Source organism: Chelonia mydas, chromosome 2, assembly GCF_015237465.2.
Source record: "Chelonia mydas isolate rCheMyd1 chromosome 2, rCheMyd1.pri.v2, whole genome shotgun sequence".
Taxonomy (NCBI): Eukaryota; Metazoa; Chordata; order Testudines; family Cheloniidae; genus Chelonia; species Chelonia mydas.
The window spans coordinates 82883010-82903971 of NC_057850.1; the positions used below are offsets into that span (position 1 = coordinate 82883010).

Below are 20962 nucleotides of genomic sequence, written 5' to 3' on the forward strand. Positions count from 1 at the left end.
TTCTGCAACTTTGATTGCTATAAAGAGTATTGATTACATTTCTTATAGCATCAAGAAAGTTACAGGGGGAAGAGAGTAATGACTAACAAATAAAAGTCCATAAGCATAAGTAATCTGCAATAACTGAGGTCCCAGTACTACAATATCAGCCATTTGATCCATGTTTCTTCAGCTAGCTGCACTGGGAAAACACCCCAAAAGTCTAAGGCCATGGGAAGACTATACATCCCGTGGGCTCATACTAAGTTTTCATAGCTCAGTGGATAGCTCTCAGAAACCCCATCTTTCCTTCCTGACCTTTACATACTAATCTTTGCAGTGATCCATTCCTTATCAGATCACTGTGCAACCAAAGGATGTCTACTAGACCTCAAAACCATCAGCTTATACAGCCTGTGTATGAAAGCGTTCTGGCCTCAGCATTGCTGCAGGTTGTGCATGCATAACAGGAAAAAAAAATATATTTTTATTTTTTCTTTCAAGTGATAGATCCATTCCCCAGGCCCATACCATTTGCTACACTTACCACTTTTTCCTTAGAACGCAGAACACCAAGCTTCCCAAATCGGACATGGAAAGGAGAACACTGGTATGTACCGTCCTGCTGCCGAACCACAATTACGTCGATGCATCCTGAAAGAGTGGCCTGGTTAATGCCTTTATATAGCTCTTTCACAGTAACCAGAACTTGTCCTGCAAGCTGTCCCACGTAATTCATAGTCTGAGACTGCAAAAAAGGAAAAAAATTTAAGTCAGATATTTGTACCAAATTTAATCTTGCAGTGTCATTTAATTGTCAACGAGTCTGTTTACTATAAGCACAAGTCTTTTTACAGGCACTCCACTGATTGAACTTTGAACTCCTCCCCAAAATAGAATGACAGTTTTCACATAGATATCAAAATGAGCCTATATTAAAGAATTTAAGCTAACCTATGAAAAACTAATTTTAAAAGACAGGCTTCTAATTTATGTTGTTTTCAATTCTGAAGGCCTAGATTCAAGTCCTGCTTAGCTTCCCAATGGAACCCAGTGTGTCTGTTTCATTCTCAGAGGACTGCATACACGAAAACCTTCATATTTTTAATACAATTGTTCAGACAATCTTTACTGAAGACAACAGTGTCACAGGTCAACGCCACAATATATTGACAGAACTGTATGCAGAAACTTCTGGTGCCTCCACTATGTCTGATTATTCCTTCATTTTCACCATACTGATTTATCGACAAAATTTCAAAAATTATTAGACTATGAAAGTTACTTAAATTCAGTGACTTATTTGGAGGCAAAGGGATGTAGAATAAAAGTGAAACAAAACCAAGGAAGACAGATAAGAAGTCTAGTTCTCTTCCTACACAAGATTAAACTGCCTTCTGAAGCAGGAGCTATATGATAACTGTATGTATTTGCTAGTAAAGTCACCACACATATGCAGTGCCAAGACTTCTCTCAACATAAAACATTCAACTTGTCAAACCCTTTCCAGAGCTTTTTTTTTTCCCAGGGAAAGTGCTGCCACTCATCCGCAGCAGCAACCACAGAGTGCAATAAGAATTATTTCAGGCAGAAATAAATGGACAAGCTGCACCACTCTAAGGAAGTTTACACAGATGCCTCAATTCACTTTTAATAGAAAAAAGTTGAAACAGAAGACCAGGCATTATAGCTAGAAGTGACAACATATGTCTGACACTTAAAAATTGAGACAATATATCTGAATTAAAAAATAGGTTGATGGTGGGATGGAAATTGTTGAAATTAATGTGATATATGTGAAACCAATGTGATATATGCCATCATGTGCCAGCAATTCCCCTCTGCCATGTATAATGGCCAAACCGGACAGTCTCTATGTAAAAGAATAAATGGACACAAATCAGACGTCAAGAATTATAACATTCAAAAACCAGTTGAAGAACACTTCAATCTCTCTGGTCACTTGATTACAGACCTAAAAGTGGCAATTCTTCAACAAAAAAACTTCAAAAACAGACTCCAATGAGAGACCGATGAATTGGAATTAATTTGCAAACTAGATACCATTAACTTAGGCTTGAATAAAGACTGGGAGTAGATGTGTCATTACACAAAGTAAAACTACATCCCCATATTTATTTCCCCCCCTACTGTTCCTCACAGGTTCTTGTCAACTGCTGGAAATGGCCCACCTTGATTATCATTACAAAAGGTTTTTTTTCCCCTCTCCTGCTGGTAATAGCTCACCTTAAATCACTCTCGTAACAGTGTGTATGGTAACACCCATTGTTTCATGTTCTCTGTGTATATAAAATCTCCCCACTGTATTTTCCACTGCATGCAGCCGACGAAGTGAGCTGTAGCTCACGAAAGCTTATGCTCAAATAAATTTGTTAGTCTCTAAGGTGCCACAAGTCCTCCTTTTCTTTTTGCAAATACAGACTAACATGGCTGCTACTCTGAAACCTATTTAGGAAGGGTTAGGGGAGACCTGTGGATGCTTAGAGTCATGTCTGACAACAGGCTAAGTTTTAGCCATAACTAACAAAATTCCATGGTATTGATTCACAAATGCAAAGTTGCATTCACAAGTCCAAGATTAAAATCTTTCATTTTTAAAAAAGTTCTGCAGCATGGGGATCAACAGGTCTGAATACTCTTGCCACTCCACTAGTCCTTGTACAAATACAACATTATTTCAGTAACTGGGATTTGAACAGTGAGCACCAAAAAAAAAAATTATTATTGTGCATCACCTTAGAAGGCAATTGTTTAAAAGTTTACCGTTTCACATTGGGAGATAGGAACCAACTTCAGTCTTGTCAAAGACCTGACACTAATACTGTATGTTTCCCTATAGACAATTTAAATCCACCACACTGGTAAAGGAATACTGAGAAATACACATTGTGTCCTTTCCCTGTGAAAACTAACTTCGAGTAGATTTATCAGAAAAAGTCTCACACACCTATCTAGCTCATAGCACAGCCACCTTAATCTCTTCCTGTTTGAAGTACTCTTAGGAACTTTGAAGCCCATTGTTTATCAATGATAAGATTTACCAAAAAAATAAAAAAATAAAAAAAAAAGCCAAGAGATGTGAAAAAAAAGTTGAGGTCTCTCAGCATTGTTTTATCAGGAGAAAGATAAGTTCAATAATCAATTTTTAAAAGTTTCACAACATTGTATTGCTTTAAACAAGAATTCTAAGGAAAAAATATTTACTAGCTTTTCACCTGAGTCCAGAATCCTTCTGGTTGATCAAAATCCACATGTGGCTTCAGCCAATTTATCCTCCACTACCAAGAAGTTTGAAAAAAACTCTTAAAACTGGGGAGTTAGAGGGATGCCCACCATCTATCATGACTAACTACTACAGTGACTGGTATTCTAGAACTGCTTAGATACAGGAGCTGCTTACTACATTTGGGGGGGGGGCACGGGGGGACAACACATTCACCACAACACAAGACTTAAAAGTGGTACTGTACTATGGGCTGGTTTACACTACATCATTAGATCGATATTCGCTGCATTGGGTCGAATTTATAATTAGCTTGTCTACACTACAGAGAGCCCTTCCCGCTGATCTAAAGGGCTTTTAAAATTGACACCTGTTCACCTCAATGAGAAGAGTAGCACTAGATTCGACCTTCCCAGGTTAAATTAGGGGTAGTGTAGACACAGCACAGTGTATTTCCAGTTGTTTGGCCTCTGGGAGGTGTCTGGACAGCACTTTCAACTCCACTGCACTTCAGTTAGGTAAACAGGAAAAGCCCCGGGAACTTTTGAATTTCATTTCCTGTTTGATCAGCGTGGAGAGCTCACCACCACAGCTGACCATCGCTGCCCAGGTACGCAAACATGCTCCAGCGTGGAGCATACAGGAGACGCTGGATCTGATTGCTATGTGGGGAGACAAGTCCGTGCAGGCAGAGCTCCGAACCAGGAGAAGAAATGCTGACATCTATGCCAAAAATCACACAGGGCATGGGGGAAGAGGAGGAGGAGGAGAAAGCAATTCACAGTTTCATGAAAGTGACCTTACACATTCAAAAGTTATGCAGCCACTGCTCCTCATCCCAGTCCTGCATAACGATAATGGTCCCATCAGTCTGTGCTTGTTTCCCTGGCCCAGAAGCAGTATTCCACTGTGTCAACAAGTCCAGCTGCCACTGCCACTATGTGCGAATTGCTCCGTTTCATGGCTTCCAGCACAGCTATTTGCGTGGCATCACATTCTTCTGAGTGGCTGCTCCTGGCTATGCTCTGCAAATACCGCAGGACGATGCGCGAGGTGTTTGTGATGCTCACAACAGCAGCATACAGTTGAGCGGGGTCCATGCTTGCTGTGCTATGGCATCTGCACAAGTAACCCAGGCTTAGGCGTGAAAATGATGGTTTGCCATTGCTTTCAGGGAGGGAGGAGCCAAGTGCATCATGGGAGGCTGACAATATGTACTGAAAACACCTCATGAAAATGTTTTTGTCCCATCAGGCATTGGGAGCTTAACTCAGAATTCCAATCGGGAGCAGGAACTGTGGGATAGCTGCCCATAGTGCATCACTCTGTGAGTTGATGCTACCCATGGTACTGGGGATGTGCTCGGCCGACGGAATGTACATAGTGGGGACATACACCATTGATTTTGTAAAATCAGAGGCTACAGGTCAACTTTAAAAAATTCAACCTAATTTCGTAGCGTAGACAAGCCTAAGAAGCAGGGTGGGGGGGGGAGGCGGGGGAAGCAAACGCACAGCAGCATGACAGAATTATGGAGATCAACATGCTGCTGCAATAAAGCAGCTTGCAGAATCTCTTCTGGAAATAAGCATTTTTGCTACCTTACTGTAGAAATATCAGTTGAATTATGTTTATAAAACAGCGGATGTAATACTGAAGGTCATGAAGAACATCTATCAAAACTGAAAGCCACTCAACTATCTTTGTTATATATGAATTGTACAGTTTGTTTTTTAAATAAGCTGCAAATGAGGTATTTAAGTTCCAAGTGCAAAAAAGAGACTACATTTTAGAAGTCAGGCTCTTAGGAAAGGCTTATTTGGGGTAATGAAAATTAGTTATTTTAGAAGATCAAAATTGTAACATGAAATTGATCAAGTAGGGGGTCAAACATCACCACATACCTGAGAACGTATAGCTGCCCGGAGTCTCAATATGTCAAGAGGACCATGGGTGTGACGGGTTGGATCACAGAAAACCCCTTGGGAACTGCCAACTGATGTGCTGTTTGATGTGATGTGCTGATGTGTCAACTGATGTACCCCTGAGCCCGTTTCCCCTGGCAGCTTGGGACTTCAGTGTCCTGCCTGGCTTGAGCCATACACGCTAGTCAGCTGCAAACCCAGGTCTGCACCACATCCCCTAAAAGCTGCAGGATTAACTGAAAACAGCTTAAGAAGTATTCCTGTCTGTAACACTTAGATGCCCAGCTCCCAGTGGAGTCCAAACCCCAAATAAATCCATTTTACCCTGTATAAAGCTTATACAGGGTAAACTCAAATTGTTCGCCCTCTATAACACTGATAGAGAAATATACACAGCTGTTTCCCCCCCACCCCCCGGTATTAATACATACTCTGGGTTAATTAATAAGTAAAAAGTGATTTTATTAAATCCAAATACAAAAAGTAGGCTTTAAGTGGTCCCAAGTAATGACAGACACAACAAAATGAATTACCAAGCAAAATAAAACACGCAAGTCTATGCCTAATACAGTAAGAAAGTGATTACAGATGAAATCTCACCCTCAGAGATGTTCCAGTAAACTTCTTTTACAGGTTAGCCTCCTTCTAGTCTGGATCCAGCAAATCACTCCCACCCCTGTGGTTACTGTCCTTTGTTCTAGTCTCTTTCAGGTAACCTTTGGGGGTGGAGAGGTAAATCTCTTGAGCCAGCTGAAGACAGAATGGAGGGTCCTCCCAGGGGTTAAATAGACTCTCTCTTGTGGATGGAGCCCCCCTCTTCTCTCCTATCCAGAATTCAGCTCCAAGATGGAGTTTTGGAGTCACATGAGCAGGTCACATATCCATGCATGACTGAGTTCCTTACCAGCCAGGCCACATTCCTGGGAAAGCTCAGATGTGGATTGGTGTCTCCAAGTTCATTGTTGGTTTAAGTGTTTCTTGATTGGGCACTTACTGAGAATAGGCTACTTAAAATTAAACAAGTACATAGCCAATATTCATAACTTCAAATACAAAAATGATACATGCATACAAATAGGACGAATATATTCAGTATATCATAACCTTTGCAGAGATATGTTACATGCATATGTAGCATAAAACATATTGCAGTTATGTCATATATACGTTTATAAGCATATTCCCATAAAGCATTATGGGGTGCAACAACACAATGGGTTTTCTGGAATTTTTTTAATTGTGATTTAACCGTTCAAAGAGCATTCTGGAAAGCCTAAAGTAAGTAGTACTGAATTTGACAAGTAGTAGCAATGTCATTGCTTAAATACATGCAGATGCTTCACCAGTGTGACAGAAGCAGTTCTGACCACAGATTTAGAAATGCTACAAGGAAACTTTTGAGGTAACATTTCCCCTATTACTTTCAGGCTTAAATGGCTAAAATCTCACACTGTCTTGACTGCAGACAGAAAAGAAAGAAACCATGGCTTCCTCTTCATCTTCTTTGGAACCACCTAAAAGCAGTCTAGCTTCCATGGCTGGTATAAAAGGTGAGAGTCTAATGGGAAAGCTGAGTTAGGCTTAATTAATGTGACAGCATTTAAAAAAAATTATTTTAGCTTTCATTTGTCCTTGGGACTCAGAACATGCATGCTATCTGCCACAGTCTTCCCTCTTGACTTCTGAGTAATAGCCAAAAGTTAAATTTTAGTTAATAATACTGCTGAGTTAACAGCAGATTTTAAAGGCCCAGCAGTACTGAGGGCTCCACAGCAGAAGGGAACTTCTTGTAACTTTCAATGCTCACAGGGTCTTGGTTTTTGAACACTTAAGTTATATGCTTGCATTTGTAAGATTCTCTATAGTTAAAAATATTCAAATATTGGTGGAGATGCTGTGGCTCTAAGCAGGAGGCATAAAAAAATTGCATCTCCAGAAATCACTGCCCTATAGTATGAAAGGTTTTTCAGGCAAAAACCCATGACAGAATTCAAAAAATTGAAACTGCCTGCTCTACCTTCTATTAAGACAAAGTGCAACAGTAAATTCAGAGCAAGGGGAAAAGTTACTTACTCTGGAAATGAAGCCACATGTTTATGAAACTAAAAATAATAGGTTATGTAGCATAGCTCGTTCCACGCGCAAGATACTTAATCCAATATTAACTAAATTAACTCTCCACACCCCTGTGAAACAGATTTTACAGTTTGAGGAACTGATGCAGCGAGTAGCTTTCACAATGACAAATGGGACAACTCAGGAGTTTTCAGCTCAGACTACATGTCTGACTTATTCTAGACACAAAAGGTTCAAATTACATTTTTAAAAACACACCTTCGGCAGGGAACTCTCAAATTTAAGGAGTTCTAAATTTAAGTTCTGGAGGCAGGGACCATGTCTGGCTGCCACAAAGCATATAGCACACTTCTGAATACTGCAAAAGTAATACGATGTACATTAATACGCATTGTTTATAGTTTAGGAACTTTTAATGGAACATCTATATGCAAGCAGTGACATAACTGGAACAGCATCTACAAGAAGAGGAAGAACTTCCTGTGTATTTGTGGCATTTCTTCAGTGCAACAATGGAAAAACAATTTATCTTCATTTTTTAAAACCTAGCTCAGAGTCCTGGTGTACTCATCTGGTTTACTAATCCAACGTTTGGTTAGCTAATTGTATTGTTTGAAAAATCCAAAGTATTACATGCTAATACATTCTGTAAGGTACAATTTTTTCCAATCAAATGATACACAGTTCACATTACATACACACAAGCTACTGATAGGATGTTTCTGCTCCAAAGGGAAGGAGTCATAACTATCATTATGAAAAAATCATGTCAATGGAGATCTTAATGGACAACAGAATGAATTGTTCTATTGATTTCACATTGTATTTAGTGCAAGGTGCCTTCTGAGCTAATAATAAAGGTTTGCTCCTTTTCATTACTACTACATAAAAGGGAAGAATGCAAAAGAAAGTGTAGTCTTGATTTTCTCAATTTACCTGGTTTTGCCCATGTAAAAATACATATTTATTAGGTATGAGTTATGTTTAACTGGATAGAATTGTCATTTACTCAAAATTTTATTAGATTTGTTCCTCATTTATAATTTTTATTAGTATCTTGGTCATTTTAATTAAGAGTTTTGTACATATTTAACAACAAGATTGGCAAAACTATAACTGCAACTATAATATTCCAACTCAAATACAGTAATTTACTTGTATTGAGTTACAATAAATAATACAGGGGACTGGCAGCTTCCAAATGTCACTTAAATAAAAATCCTAATTTAAAATGTTTAATTAATTTTTACTTTATACTCCATTTTTCAGTTTGCATATAAAAATAAATTTCTTACTAGGTCACTTCATATTCTTTATAGTGAAAGTTAACTAAGTATACAGAGGTATATCAACAGAGGAACCGGGTACGCCAAGGTATACATAGCAAAAAACCAAATATACATTTTACTCTTAAGTAAACATAACAAAAAAAAGATTTAGAAGTTGAGGTTTAGCATGCAGTTATGAAAGAGAATGTGAAACCAAAGCAAGTCTGCTGAAGTTCAAATTAAGGTTTTCTAAAGAGTATTGCAACTCAAAAAAGAGCCTGAAACTAAATGTTTCTCTGACAGATCCACTGTGACTATTAACTACTTTACTATGCCGCACAGAATGAAGTCACTATATTTATAGTAAATAAGGACATCAGGGACAGAACTCACCAAAATACCAGAAGGGATCCCTTCATGTGCAATGACTGCATTCTTGTTTATGTCATCTTCAATATCATTCTTTTCTGAGAAATACATATCACCAAAGAAGTTTACCTGTACTGTGAAAAGTTAATACCAATCTAAAAAGCGTAACATTACGCGGTACCAACTTTTCTTCTTAAGATGGAAACAGATTTTTACCACAAGTATTTTAAAATAGTAAGATTTTCTCCTCTGCAGTCTTTCCTTCCTGAGAGAGGTAGAGGTTCAGTCTACTTTCACACGTAATGGTATGGTTAAATAAGGAAATGGCTCTTTAGAAAAAGTCACATAGAAACTCCTTCACCAATAAGATTTGCTTGAACTGTCACAGCCCCCTTCCACTGTGAGATAAGAAGTAACATGGATACACTTTAGCATGTGTTTGTACTGATAGTGTAATACAAAATCATTTACCCTAAGTCACATGATATTAGATGAGACTTCCATGTAATGAAACAGGGATTCAGTTAATGATTCTTATGCTTTGTCAACACTACGAGGATTTGGATTTTTTGCCATTGTAACTACCACTTGTAGCAATGTCGAGAGCTTTAGTACAGACCACAGCTTGCTGTGGGTACAATTAGATGACACTATCAGCCAGTCTACCTTAGTACTCCATCAGAGGCTAAAAACAGTGGAGTTGAACTGAAGATTTAAGTTTTAAAGGAAAAAAAAATCCTACTATTCAACCCAAGTCCTGACTCACACAAAGGTTTTGTACTGAAATTTAACTATTTCAGTTAGGGTGTGATTTATTTATTTATTTTTACTGAAATAGTTAAGTTGGTACAACCCCTACTGTGGATGAAGTTATATTGGTATAGTTTATCCCCTACAATATATAAGAATAACCTATAGAAATTAGCTCTTTTATACCAGTGCGACAATATCCACACTAGGGTGTTAATACCACTTTAACTGTACCTGCATTGTGGTGGTACAACTTGTGTGTTTAGACAAACCCTAAGAGTTCACCATGTATCGGAATCACTATTTCAATAAAGGCGAAGAAAAAAAATAACTTTTTAATATGAGAGAGTGTAAAGTAGAACTACTTATCTAATTAGTATCAAGGCTATATGAAATCGCTGAGAAATTCAGTATAAAAACAAAGCAATTTTCTCCTCGAAACCTAGGTGACCATGACCGCATTATGAAAAATATGAAACCAACATAGACCGTTAACATTTTTCTTCCACACAGCTTTCATCAATCTCTATCAACTGCAACTGAAAATAAAGAGGTTGTAACTACCACAGAAGTTCCTTTAACTTCAAATTTACATAACTGTTTCTGACAGGTCCTACATGTTGAACCACCATCTCCATTCTACCCTCCTCTAAAGTAATCAATACATTAGACTTGGATGAGGGCAAATTAGTTATTGATTGCAGCTGAATGACCTCAAGAATCTTCTCAAGAGAACTTCTAGAGGCCACAGGTGAAGCCAATCTAGATTAATCTAAATTTTCGCCAGAAAGATATGCAGCCTTGATTATAGTCCCTTACTTGCAGTAAATACAATGAGGATGAACAAGGGCAGACTCCACTTGCCCTCAGATTTTACAGTCACCCGTCCCCGGACCCCCCCTCCTCCCCCCACCTTCATTTAAGTCAGCAACTAGGACTCTAATGTGACAATGTGATTTTTAGTTCTTTTTAAAAATAGAACCACACTGGTGAGAGAAGCATGTTACTAAAAATGAAAATTTTAAGGTTCAGTATCTCACACATGATAAACATCATTCAACAAATCAAATTCCCAGTTGTCCAGGAGTATAGAGCATTAGTCCTCAGCCCTGGGCTGGTAGGACTTTGTCCCTGGGTCAGTAAGAATTCAAAACATGTAAGCAAAAACAAAAGTGAGACTGAGCAGCATATTCCAGAAGTCTTGAGGTCTTCCTGAGTGTAGCCTTCATTGATTTAAGATCTACCATACCATTCTCTCACTCGAAGGGAAAATCTATAATGGTAGCAGGCCATAAGAGAAACCCAGTTTGGAATAAGAACCATTAAAGAAATATATGTTTGCTGATGATGTTTTAAAGAAAGTCACACCAGTGAACTGGTGGAAGTCACTTAAGAACTTGGATTCAGAGACTGTTGAAGTGATAATCTCACTTTTAACTGCAGTAGCTTCTTCTGCCAGTGTAGAGAGAATATTTACTTACTTTGGACTAATTCATTCCAAATTGAGAAATCGTTTGGGATCTGAAAAAGCACGAAAGCTTGTTTTTCTTTTCCAGATTATGAACAAACAGGAATATGAAGGTGAAGACAACTGAGTTAGCTGCAGAAGCCAATATTTTAAGTTTCTCGTGTTGACCTGGCTGACACAGTCGATTTAATTTTTGTTTTTTTAAATATTTCATTTAACTATTTTAATTAACACAATTTTAACAAAAACAAATCTGATTTTAAAAAAACTTGAATGTTTAACTAAATTCAAAAATTCATATGCTTGTTTTGTTAAAATATTATATGTTTGCTGTTGAAGAAAAAAATCCAGAATACATAACACTGTTGTTTTAGTTAAATAAAACAATTTAAATGTCTGTCTGGTGATGTTCTCCTCCTAATACAGCATGGCAAGAAAATCTCCAAATATTAATGATTAACCTGTTGAATTGGAGATATTTATGAAGTCATTGGGAGGTGAACTATCTGCTTCAACTACCTTTGGAAAATGAAATAACCAAACAATCATTCATTTTCTGATATAGCTGGTAAAACTAATCTGAAAAGTTTTCAAAATAAATCATTTAAAAAATGTATAGTGTGTACCTTCTAAAAATGAAACCTACAACTATCTCTGAGTTGTGAAGAATATGTATTAAGGTTATAACAACAAACAAGAATGCACTTTTACGTAGAAATCCATGATTATATCGAGTCGTCCTGACTAGTGATTTAAATCAAATCCACCCTGCAAATTTGTATAGCACCTGAATACTACCATGACTGCCACAGAAAAGACCTGTTTTCTTTCTTACCAGTGAGGTAAAGGGGGAGTAAGAAATTAATTTTTGCATATGTTAATCTTACCTAAGTACGGCAGTTTCAAATGTGAATCATCTCCAGTCTGCAAACAGCTTACTTGCTTCTGCTATTGCTCACAACTTTCCTGATACCTATGAAACCTCAGTTCTCCTAGCAAGAACCTTGTTAGACAAGGTCTGTTAAGTGGGCAAAGAGACATAAGGCGTAAGCACACCCTAGGATATAAATGTATTCCTGCTTAAATCATTGTGAATAGTCTGATTACATGATCACACAATATTTTTTCCACAGGACTACTTCTTAATTCAGTGCACAGGAGAGTGCACTTAATGAGCAGCTAATATTTTCTTTTATCCATATTGTTCAAAGCGTGTCCCCAAGCCTTGTGCACTTCACACTATCCAATCCCTGCTCTGAAGACAGAATTAATTTCCCCAAGGTCTTTTCTATGGCAGTCATTGTAGTATCCAAGTGCTAGACAATCTTTACTTTATTTTCACAATATCCATGTGAGATAAGTGAGTATTATCCCCATTTTACAGATAGGGAACTGAGGCAGAAAGATAAATTTTCTGCTCCACTCCTCACTAATTAGGCCTCAACTGGAGTAGTGTGTCCACTTCTGGGTGCCACATTTCAGGAAAGAAGTAGACAAATTGGAGAAAGTCCAGAGAAGAGCAACAAAAATGATTGAAGGTCTAGAAAACATGAACTATGATGTAAGATTGAAAAAATTGGGTTTGTTTAGTCTGGAAAAGAGAAGACTGAGGGGGGACATGATAACTATTCTCAAGTACATAAAAGGTTGCTACAAGGAGGAGGGAGAAAAACTGTTCTTCGTAATCTCTGAGGATAAGACAAGAAGCAATGGACTTAAATTGCAGGAAGGGAGGTTTAGGTTGGACATTCGGAAAAACTTCCTAACTGTCAGGGTGGTTAAGCACTGGAATAAATGGAGGTTGTGGAATCTCCATCATTGGAGATTTTTAAGAACAGGTTAGACAAACACCTGTCAGGAATGGTCTAGATAATTCTTAGTCCTGCCTCTTGAGCCTTCCAGTCCTATGATTTCAAAAGTATCCACTAGTTTTAGGTGTCCAATTTGGGCCTGATATTTGAGAATACCCCAGGGTACCAAGTCAGGCACCCAGAAAACAAGGAACACACAATTACTGACCAACTTGAAAAGCTTGGTTTAAGTAACTTGACCATCCCTGTGGGCGGTCTCATTTTTGTATAAGATATTCTCATAGCTTTGGTTTAGCTTCAAACCCTTCCCAAGAGACATATGCTAAATTGAAAAAATATTTTATATGAGAATTTTTTAAAAGTGCCTACTCCCATCAAGGTGGGGGAGAGATAATACCACCAGCATCTGTTTAAATTCATATCTTAGGTTATACCTATGCAGACAATGACCTTAGTTTTTTTGGCATTTTCCTTTTAATGGAAAGGAAAAGTGATCTGTTTGTTTTTGTTTTTTTTTTTTGTGGCTGAACACCTTCCCAATCTTGTACTTTCATGGACCCATCCTAAAGATTTCACCCACTTAATGATCCCTCTCTCTTCACAGCAGCGCAGCTCCTCTTGGAGCCACATCACAACTGGCTGGGTCTCTCTGTAGCAATCACAGAGGGTAGCCATAAAATATGTGCTGTATTTCCTCTCATTTCAATTTCTTCCTGGGATGACCAAAGTATAAAAAGTACACACCCCTCTGCACCGCGACAACCCAATTTAGTGACTGAACTCTGTGTAGAGGCAGAAGCATGCAGCACCAGGGGAAGAGCCTTTATTACAGTGCCTATGGAAAAGGGATTGTCCACAAAACAGATGAGATTAATATTGCACTGATCTGACCTAGATTATCTAGGTCTTTATTTTCACCCCCTTCTCACCTAATTTTAAACAAAAAATAAAGCATCCATGTACACTGCAAGACTGGAAATATGAAATATTGTTGCAATACAACAATATTTGTTGCAATATTGTTGCAATACAACAATTAATTCCGGCTATCAATAGCATTTGCTTACCTTTAAACATACATTGCATTGTATTCACACATTATACCATTATTATAACTATCAGATACAAGCATACAGATTTCAAACAGAGTCCCATAAAGTCTTTACCAAAAAGGTGAAAATATGCAATTTGATCGCCACAAAACAACAACTGGAAACTTTCCTTAACCTACTTTCACACTTCAATGTTAAATGATTTTACACTTTCGCTCGCTCTCTCACACACACATTCTCCTTGATGCACTTAATGTCCCTTAACATTGATTTGAGTTAAGCACATGCATCACAGTAGGAATCTATTAATGCATTCAATTTGCATATAAAACAGTCTTTATTACAAATGAGATTTAAGAAAAAAAAAAATCAAGATTCCAGAATTTGCTCTGGGAAGGTGAGGAGGGAAGAGGAGAATAGATTTGTTTCTCAGTATAAAATATTGGTATTGCTGATTGAACTTTTATCGACAGTCACAAAACTACTGTTTGTAAAAAGGATAAGTCTGTTAATCCCCAGCATGTGGTAGTGTTTTCTATATTGTGCATTTATAGATCATCTATGCCTGACATTATTGTAACTCAATGCAGCCTCAGAGTTCCCTGACCCTGATAACACACAGACTTTTCATCCAGGGAATCAGAGGAAATAAATCAAAGGAATAATGTATCAGTAGTAGAACAAGAGTACAAAAAAATTATAACAATATCAAGTTTTATAAAAATTGCTTGAAGATGGTAACTCCACTTCAGTATATATCACAAGTCAAATTCCAATTTGTCCTCCATTTGATTAACAAGATCTAGAGAGTTCTATCTTTGCTGTATATTTCATCAAGATGAAATAAACCTGTATTTCAGTTCCAATGCACAATACTGAAACATTTCCTCCTTCGCAGGAATGCTCCTCCATTGCTTCCTTTCCATTATTTCCTCAAAAAAACAGCACAGTGACCATGCCACCAGCCCAAAGACAGGATTTCTTTTTGAGATTCTTACATTCCATACTTGCATATACCCTGAGACTTCACTGACTTCTCAGCCAATGGAGCTGTACAGTGTACATCAATGCAGAATTTTGTGTTTACAGAATGGGGCCTCAATGTTATTACTCAGAATATTTTTAACCTATGGAATGGCCCAATTACAATATTCTGTATGTTAATTCAGGAGATTTGAGTTTAACTTTTGAGTTCAGTCTCACTTCCTCAGCCAAATGGGTTAGGAGTGTTAGGCAGATCTACATTACACAGTTAGGTAGTGTAGTTAAGAGGCCTTACACTGACCTAATAATGAATGTGTCTACACAACCAGGCCTCTTTCACTGACAGAACTCACCCACTACATCGACTTAATTACTCCATTTCCGTGAGAGGCGTAGTGCTTAATTCGATGTTGCTAGGTCAACAAAGAGGCAGAGTAGACACTGCATTATCTAACTGGCCTCCAGGAGGTGTCTCACAATGCTCTGGTAAATGTTTTCAGCTCTGCTTCACAGAAGTCAGATACATAGGAAACCGTCCCTCCCCTGTCAAAGGACCGGGAACCTTTGAATTTCCATTTCCTGTTTGCATGGCATGGAGAGCTCGCCTCCACAGCTGACCATGGCAGCTCCAGACTCCAAACACGGTCCAGCCTGGAGCACATAGGAGGTGGTGGATCTTCTTGGTCTGTGGGGAGAAGAGGCTGCGTAGGCACATCTCTGATCCAGTCATAGAAACGCAGATGTCTACAAGCAGATACGCAGGGCATGGGGGAGAAGGGCTACATCAGGGACACGCAGCAGTGCATGTGAAAACCAAGGACCTGCAGCAGGCATACCAGAAGGTAAGGGAGGCGAACAGTCGTGCTGGTACAGCACTGCAGACATGCCTCTCTTACGAGGATCTGCATGGATTCTCACAACCCCCAAGAGCAGCATGGAAACCTCTGAGGAATCGGAAACCCAGGCTAGTGCAGGCAACACTAAGGAGGTGGTCTTGGACAAGGAAAAGGAGGAAGAGAATAGGAGACAGGCGAGCCGAAGAGCCAGGAGCTGTTTGTAACCCTGGAGTAGTGCATCCAGTTGCAGAGCAGCACTGTGGCCAAGCATGATGCCAGTGAAGGAACCTTTGGTGAGTATGCAATTTCAAGTAACATTCTGCGGGCAATATGGTGGAACAAAGAGTTGATGCACTCCGAGATTTTATGGGAATCCTCCACAGAGATCTCTAGGAAACTTTCCTTGAGGTACTCTGCAATCCTCTGCCGAAGGTTCCTTGGCAGAGCTGCCTTGTTCCTTCCCGCTAAAGAGTGATTTTCCCACACCACTCTGCAATCACTTGGGCAGGGACCAAAGCAGCACACAGGCGAGCGACATAGGGACTGGGGCGGAAGCCGCAAGCATGTAGTAAATGCACCCTTGCTTCCCCTCAGGAGTGAAATATCTTCCATACCGACCACCCCCTCTGGAAACAGTGGTCCAGTTTAGAGCGTTGCCCCCCTTTAAGTGACCTGCAACCTTTTCAGATTGCTTCAGTGCAATAAAAAAAAAAATGTCCTTGCCCTGGGTTTCACTCACCATACTTGGGGTCTTCTGCCTCATGTGTACTTGCCTACGGCCACCGAGAAAGTGACAGGTATTTTACCAGCATCGTGTTAATGTTACTGTTGTTTCAATGCTTTGTGTGTAGCTGACAATAGCTCTTCTGTTTATTGTGAACCATGTGTTTCCAGATTTCACCTTGAGAAACAACCGCTCTACAGCAGCAGAGTGTCTGCGCAAGATAAGAAACCGACCAAGAAGAACCAAGGAAGATATGTTCCAGATCATGCTGCAGCAGTCAGAGGCTGAAAACACTGAACGCAAGAAGTGGAGTGAAAGTGAAAAGCAGAAAGAGAAGAGAAGGATTCTTACAACAGGGATGCCACAGAGACGCTGATTAAAGCTTTGGAGCGTCTAACCAACATGCTCCAGAACAGGGGTGGGCAAACTGAGCCTGAGAAGGAGCCAGAATTTACCAATAAACATTGCCAAAGAGCCACAGTAATGTCAGCAGCCCCGCATCCACTACCCCCTTCTAGCCCCCAGTGCCTCCCACCAACCAGCAGCCCCGCCAATCAGGGCCTCTTCCTCCCTACCCACACCTTCTGTCCACCACAATCAGCTGTTCTGCAGTGCGCAGGAGGCTCTGGTGGGCAGGGGGGAGGAGCGAGGGCATGGCATGCCCAAGCGAAGGGGTAGGGGCCTTGGGAGAAGGGATGGAGTAGTGGCAGGACCTGGGGCAGAGAAGGGGGTTGAGCAGTGAGCACCCCACAGCACATTGGAAAGTTAGCATTGTAGCTCCAGCCTCAGAGTCAGTGCCTATGCAAGGAGCTGCATATTAACCTCTGAAGAGCCGCATGCGGCTCCAGAGCCACAGGTTGGCCACCCCTGCTCCAAACTCTCCCCTGCACATTTCTTTCCACCTTCTGACACTTTGCGCTTTCCTCTACACTCCACCCCTGCAGACAGCTGTTCAATGAAAGCTGGACCTAGAAACAACTATGAAAATCATCCCCCTCCCATTCCTCCCCCCCCCGCAACTGTGTGGATGGCTGTGTGCGCCTGTGTGGTTTGTCTGTCAATAAAAGCAGTAAGAAAAGGAGGACTTGTGGCACCTTAGAGACTAACCAATTTATTTGAGCGTGAGCTACAGCTCACTTAATCGGATGCATACTGTGGAAATTGCAGAAGACATTATATACACAGACACCATGAAACAATACCTCCTCCCACCCCACTCTCCTGCTGGTAATAGCTTATCTAAAGTGATCATCAAGTTGGGCCATTTCCAGCACAAATCCAGGTTCTCTCACCCTCTGCCCCCCCACAGACAAACTCACTCTCTTGCTGGTAATAGCCCATCCAAAGTGACCACTGTTTTATTAATACATACTCCTTTATTTTCCCGCAAGGGATGATACCTCATAGCACCATGCAAATCAGCACTTTATTGGTCCCTTACATTGAATCCTAGGCCTTAACAATAGTAGTTGCTTCATAGGCTACCAGATTTAAGTAATCATTACAATCCCAAGCATAGCAACAACCATTGCTGGTTTTCTTGTTGGAACTGTTGTCTCAAGGCATCCCTGATTCTTACTGTCCCACGCTGCGCCCCTCTAATTGCCCCGGTATCTGGCTGCTCAAAATCAGCAGCCAGGCATTCTGCATCAGCAGTCCACCCCTGAGAAAACTGTTTGCCCTTCCCTTCACAAATATTATGCAGCGTACAACACGCGGCTATAACCACTGGAATATTTTCCTCACTCAGATCTAGCCTACCATATAGACATCGACAGCGCGCCTTTAAGCGGTCAAGCGCACATTCAACGATCATTCTGCACCTTCTCAGCCTGTTGCTGAACTGCTCCTTACTGCTATCTAGGTTTCCCATGTATGGCTTCATGAGCCATGGCATCAATGGGTATGCCGGGTTTCCCAAGATCAATATGGGCATTTCTACTTCCCCTATGGTGATCCCCTATGGAAAGAAAGTGTCTGCTTGCAGCTTTCTGTACAGACCAGTGTTCCTAAAGATACGTGCATCGTGCACTTTTCCAGACCACCCCACGTTAATGTCAGTGAATTGCCCACAGTGATCCACAAGCGCCTGCAAAACCATAGAAAAGTACCCCTTCCAATTGATGTACTGAGTCACAAGGTGGTCCAGTGCAAGAATTGGAATGTATGTTCCATCTACCGCCCGATCGCAGTTAGGGAAACCCATGTCTGCAAAGCCAACCACAATGTCACGCATGTTGCCAAGAGTCACGGTCTTTCGCAGCAGAATGCAAATTAATGGTCTTGCACACTTGCGTTAACACAGTACCAATGGTTGACTTCCCCACTCCAAACTGGTTCGTGACCGACCGGTAGCTTCCACACTGCGATCGCCACACGCTTCTCCACCAAGAGAACAGCTCTCATTCGGGAGTCCTTGTGCCGCAGGGCTGGGGCGAGATCATACACAGTTCCATGAAGGTGGCTTTCGTATCCGAAAGTTCTGCAGCCGCTGCTCATCACCCCAGACTTGCATAACTATGTGATCCCACCACCCTGTGCTAGTTTCCCAAAAGCGACGTTCCACTGCATTCAGCTCCTCTGTGAATGCCAAAAGCAATCTAATATTGCTGCTGTGCATGCTGGACACCATATCAGGCAACTGTGACTGCTGTTGCCTTTGTAAGTTCAAGAAAAACTCAACTGCTGCTTGCGATGTGCTAGTGAGAGCTAGCAGAGCAGTGGAGAGTAGTGTGGGGTCCACTCCTGCAGATAGATGTGGCAGGGAAAGCACTAAGGGACATTGAAAAATACTGTTAACTGAAGACTGAATCACATTGAATGATGGGACGGAAAGCAGTGCATCACGGGGCATTGAGCCCGGACCCATGATGTGCCGCAATCCCCTCTGCCTTCCCACAAGACCTACCAGTAGAAGGAGGAGGTAGAACGGGGAGAGCTGCAATGTGGGATGGCTACCCACAGTGCACTGCTCTCACTGGCGATGCAAGCACTGCAAGTGTGGACACACTATGGCGCCAGCGGAAGAGAGTGTGGACATGCAACAGTGCTTTTAATTAACACGCTTTAATGAAAGCGGTATAACTTTTGGCGCAAAAACTTGCCAGTGTAGATATACCCTAAAAAATGACTGGCTGGGAAGGGCCCATTCAAGTTGGATGGTCCATCGGGGGACATTTAATTCACAATAGACCATGTCTACATCTAATGGGCTTTCTTGTACACTTTCCAACTAAAGTATGGGTAATGGCCTCTGCTGTGACTAAGCGAAGCATTCATGGGCATGTGACTTGCCCACGTGATTGTTACTGGACTCTACCTTAGAATACCAGTGGTTTTCCACTGAAAGGCATGGGAACCAAGCCTGGAGACAAAGGGTTCCAACCATATGCAAAAGCTATTTAAGGAAGGGGAATGACATCATCACAGTTCTTCGCTGACTCCCCACCGAAAGGAGACTCTTGGCAACACCTGAGAGACAAGGACTGAACTGGGACCAAGTGCTGGGCCCAGGCTAGAGCGATTTCTAGCCTGTGAAAGGAATATCTGGGGGGTTTTAAGCTGCAAGCAAGGGCAGCTGGCCCCTTAAGAATCTCTGAAGCCTGCTTACATCATTATTCAGGGTGAGAATTTGCTACTCATATCTAATCTCTTTAGTATGTTAAGCTTAGATTGCATTTTTGTTTATTTGCTAGGTAACCTGCTTTGATCTGTTTGCTATCCCTTATAATCACTTAATAAATTTGCTTCTGCTTTATCACAAACCAGTGTGTGGGAGTTACAACTTGGGGCAAAAAGCTGTTGTATATATCCTCTCCACAAATTTCATGCGCTTATGCCGTACAGATCTCTGTGCAGTGCAAGACAGTATAATTCTGGGGAGGCAAGGGAGGGATGCACTTGAGCAGCTGGGCAGTTCCTTAGCTGTAGCTTCCCCATGCAGAGCTAATCTCAGCAGTTTGTATGTACTGCAGATGGGTGTGTCCCTACCTGTATGCGTGCTGGAGCATGGCAAAGGGCTTGGCAGGCTGGTCACTGCAGTACAGTGTAAAGGGAGCCCAGGCTGGTGGCTCAGTGGTACCCCAGTTCCAGGTGGCACCCCAGGGGGAACCCGTCACACCCACTTTTTAAAAAATAATCTACATTTTAAGCGTTATAGTTGCCCATTTTAAATGTAGATTTCTTAAATCCACAAGGCCAAAATTTCAGAGATGAGCAAAAGTGTGCATGCCCACCGTATGCCATAAATACCCATTACATAAACAAATAGGCTGTTTTGAATACTGTGGCAGACAAATGCCTGCTATATACGGGCATTACAAGATTTGCGTGTAAAAAAGGGAGGGTTGTGTACACAAGTAGACATACAATCAGACGTTCCATATTCAAAAATGTGGTCCAAAGTTCACAAAACAAAGAACAACAAGGAGTCTGGTGGCACCTTAAAGACTAACAGATTTATTTGAGCATAAGCTT

General features: G+C 40.7%; 1 protein-coding gene across 4 annotated transcripts in view; it reads right to left on the reverse strand.

Annotated features, from left to right (window-relative positions):
- The window catches only part of LPIN2 (lipin 2), a 69807-nt gene that overhangs the window by 46350 nt on the left and 2495 nt on the right, over window positions 1-20962 (reverse strand). Inside the window, exons 1-2 of one of the 4 annotated variants that reach the window (XM_007064883.4) lie at window positions 8886-10348; window positions 527-727 (exon numbers count right to left, since the gene is read on the reverse strand). In XM_007064883.4, coding sequence (XP_007064945.3) covers window positions 527-727; window positions 8886-8972 — 288 coding nt within the window. In that variant the 5' untranslated portion in view covers window positions 8973-10348. Of the gene's footprint in view, window positions 1-526; window positions 728-8885; window positions 10360-20962 lie in introns of those variants that run through there. The other 3 variants (XM_027827228.3, XM_037892798.2, XM_037892797.2) reach the window with 3 other exon arrangements.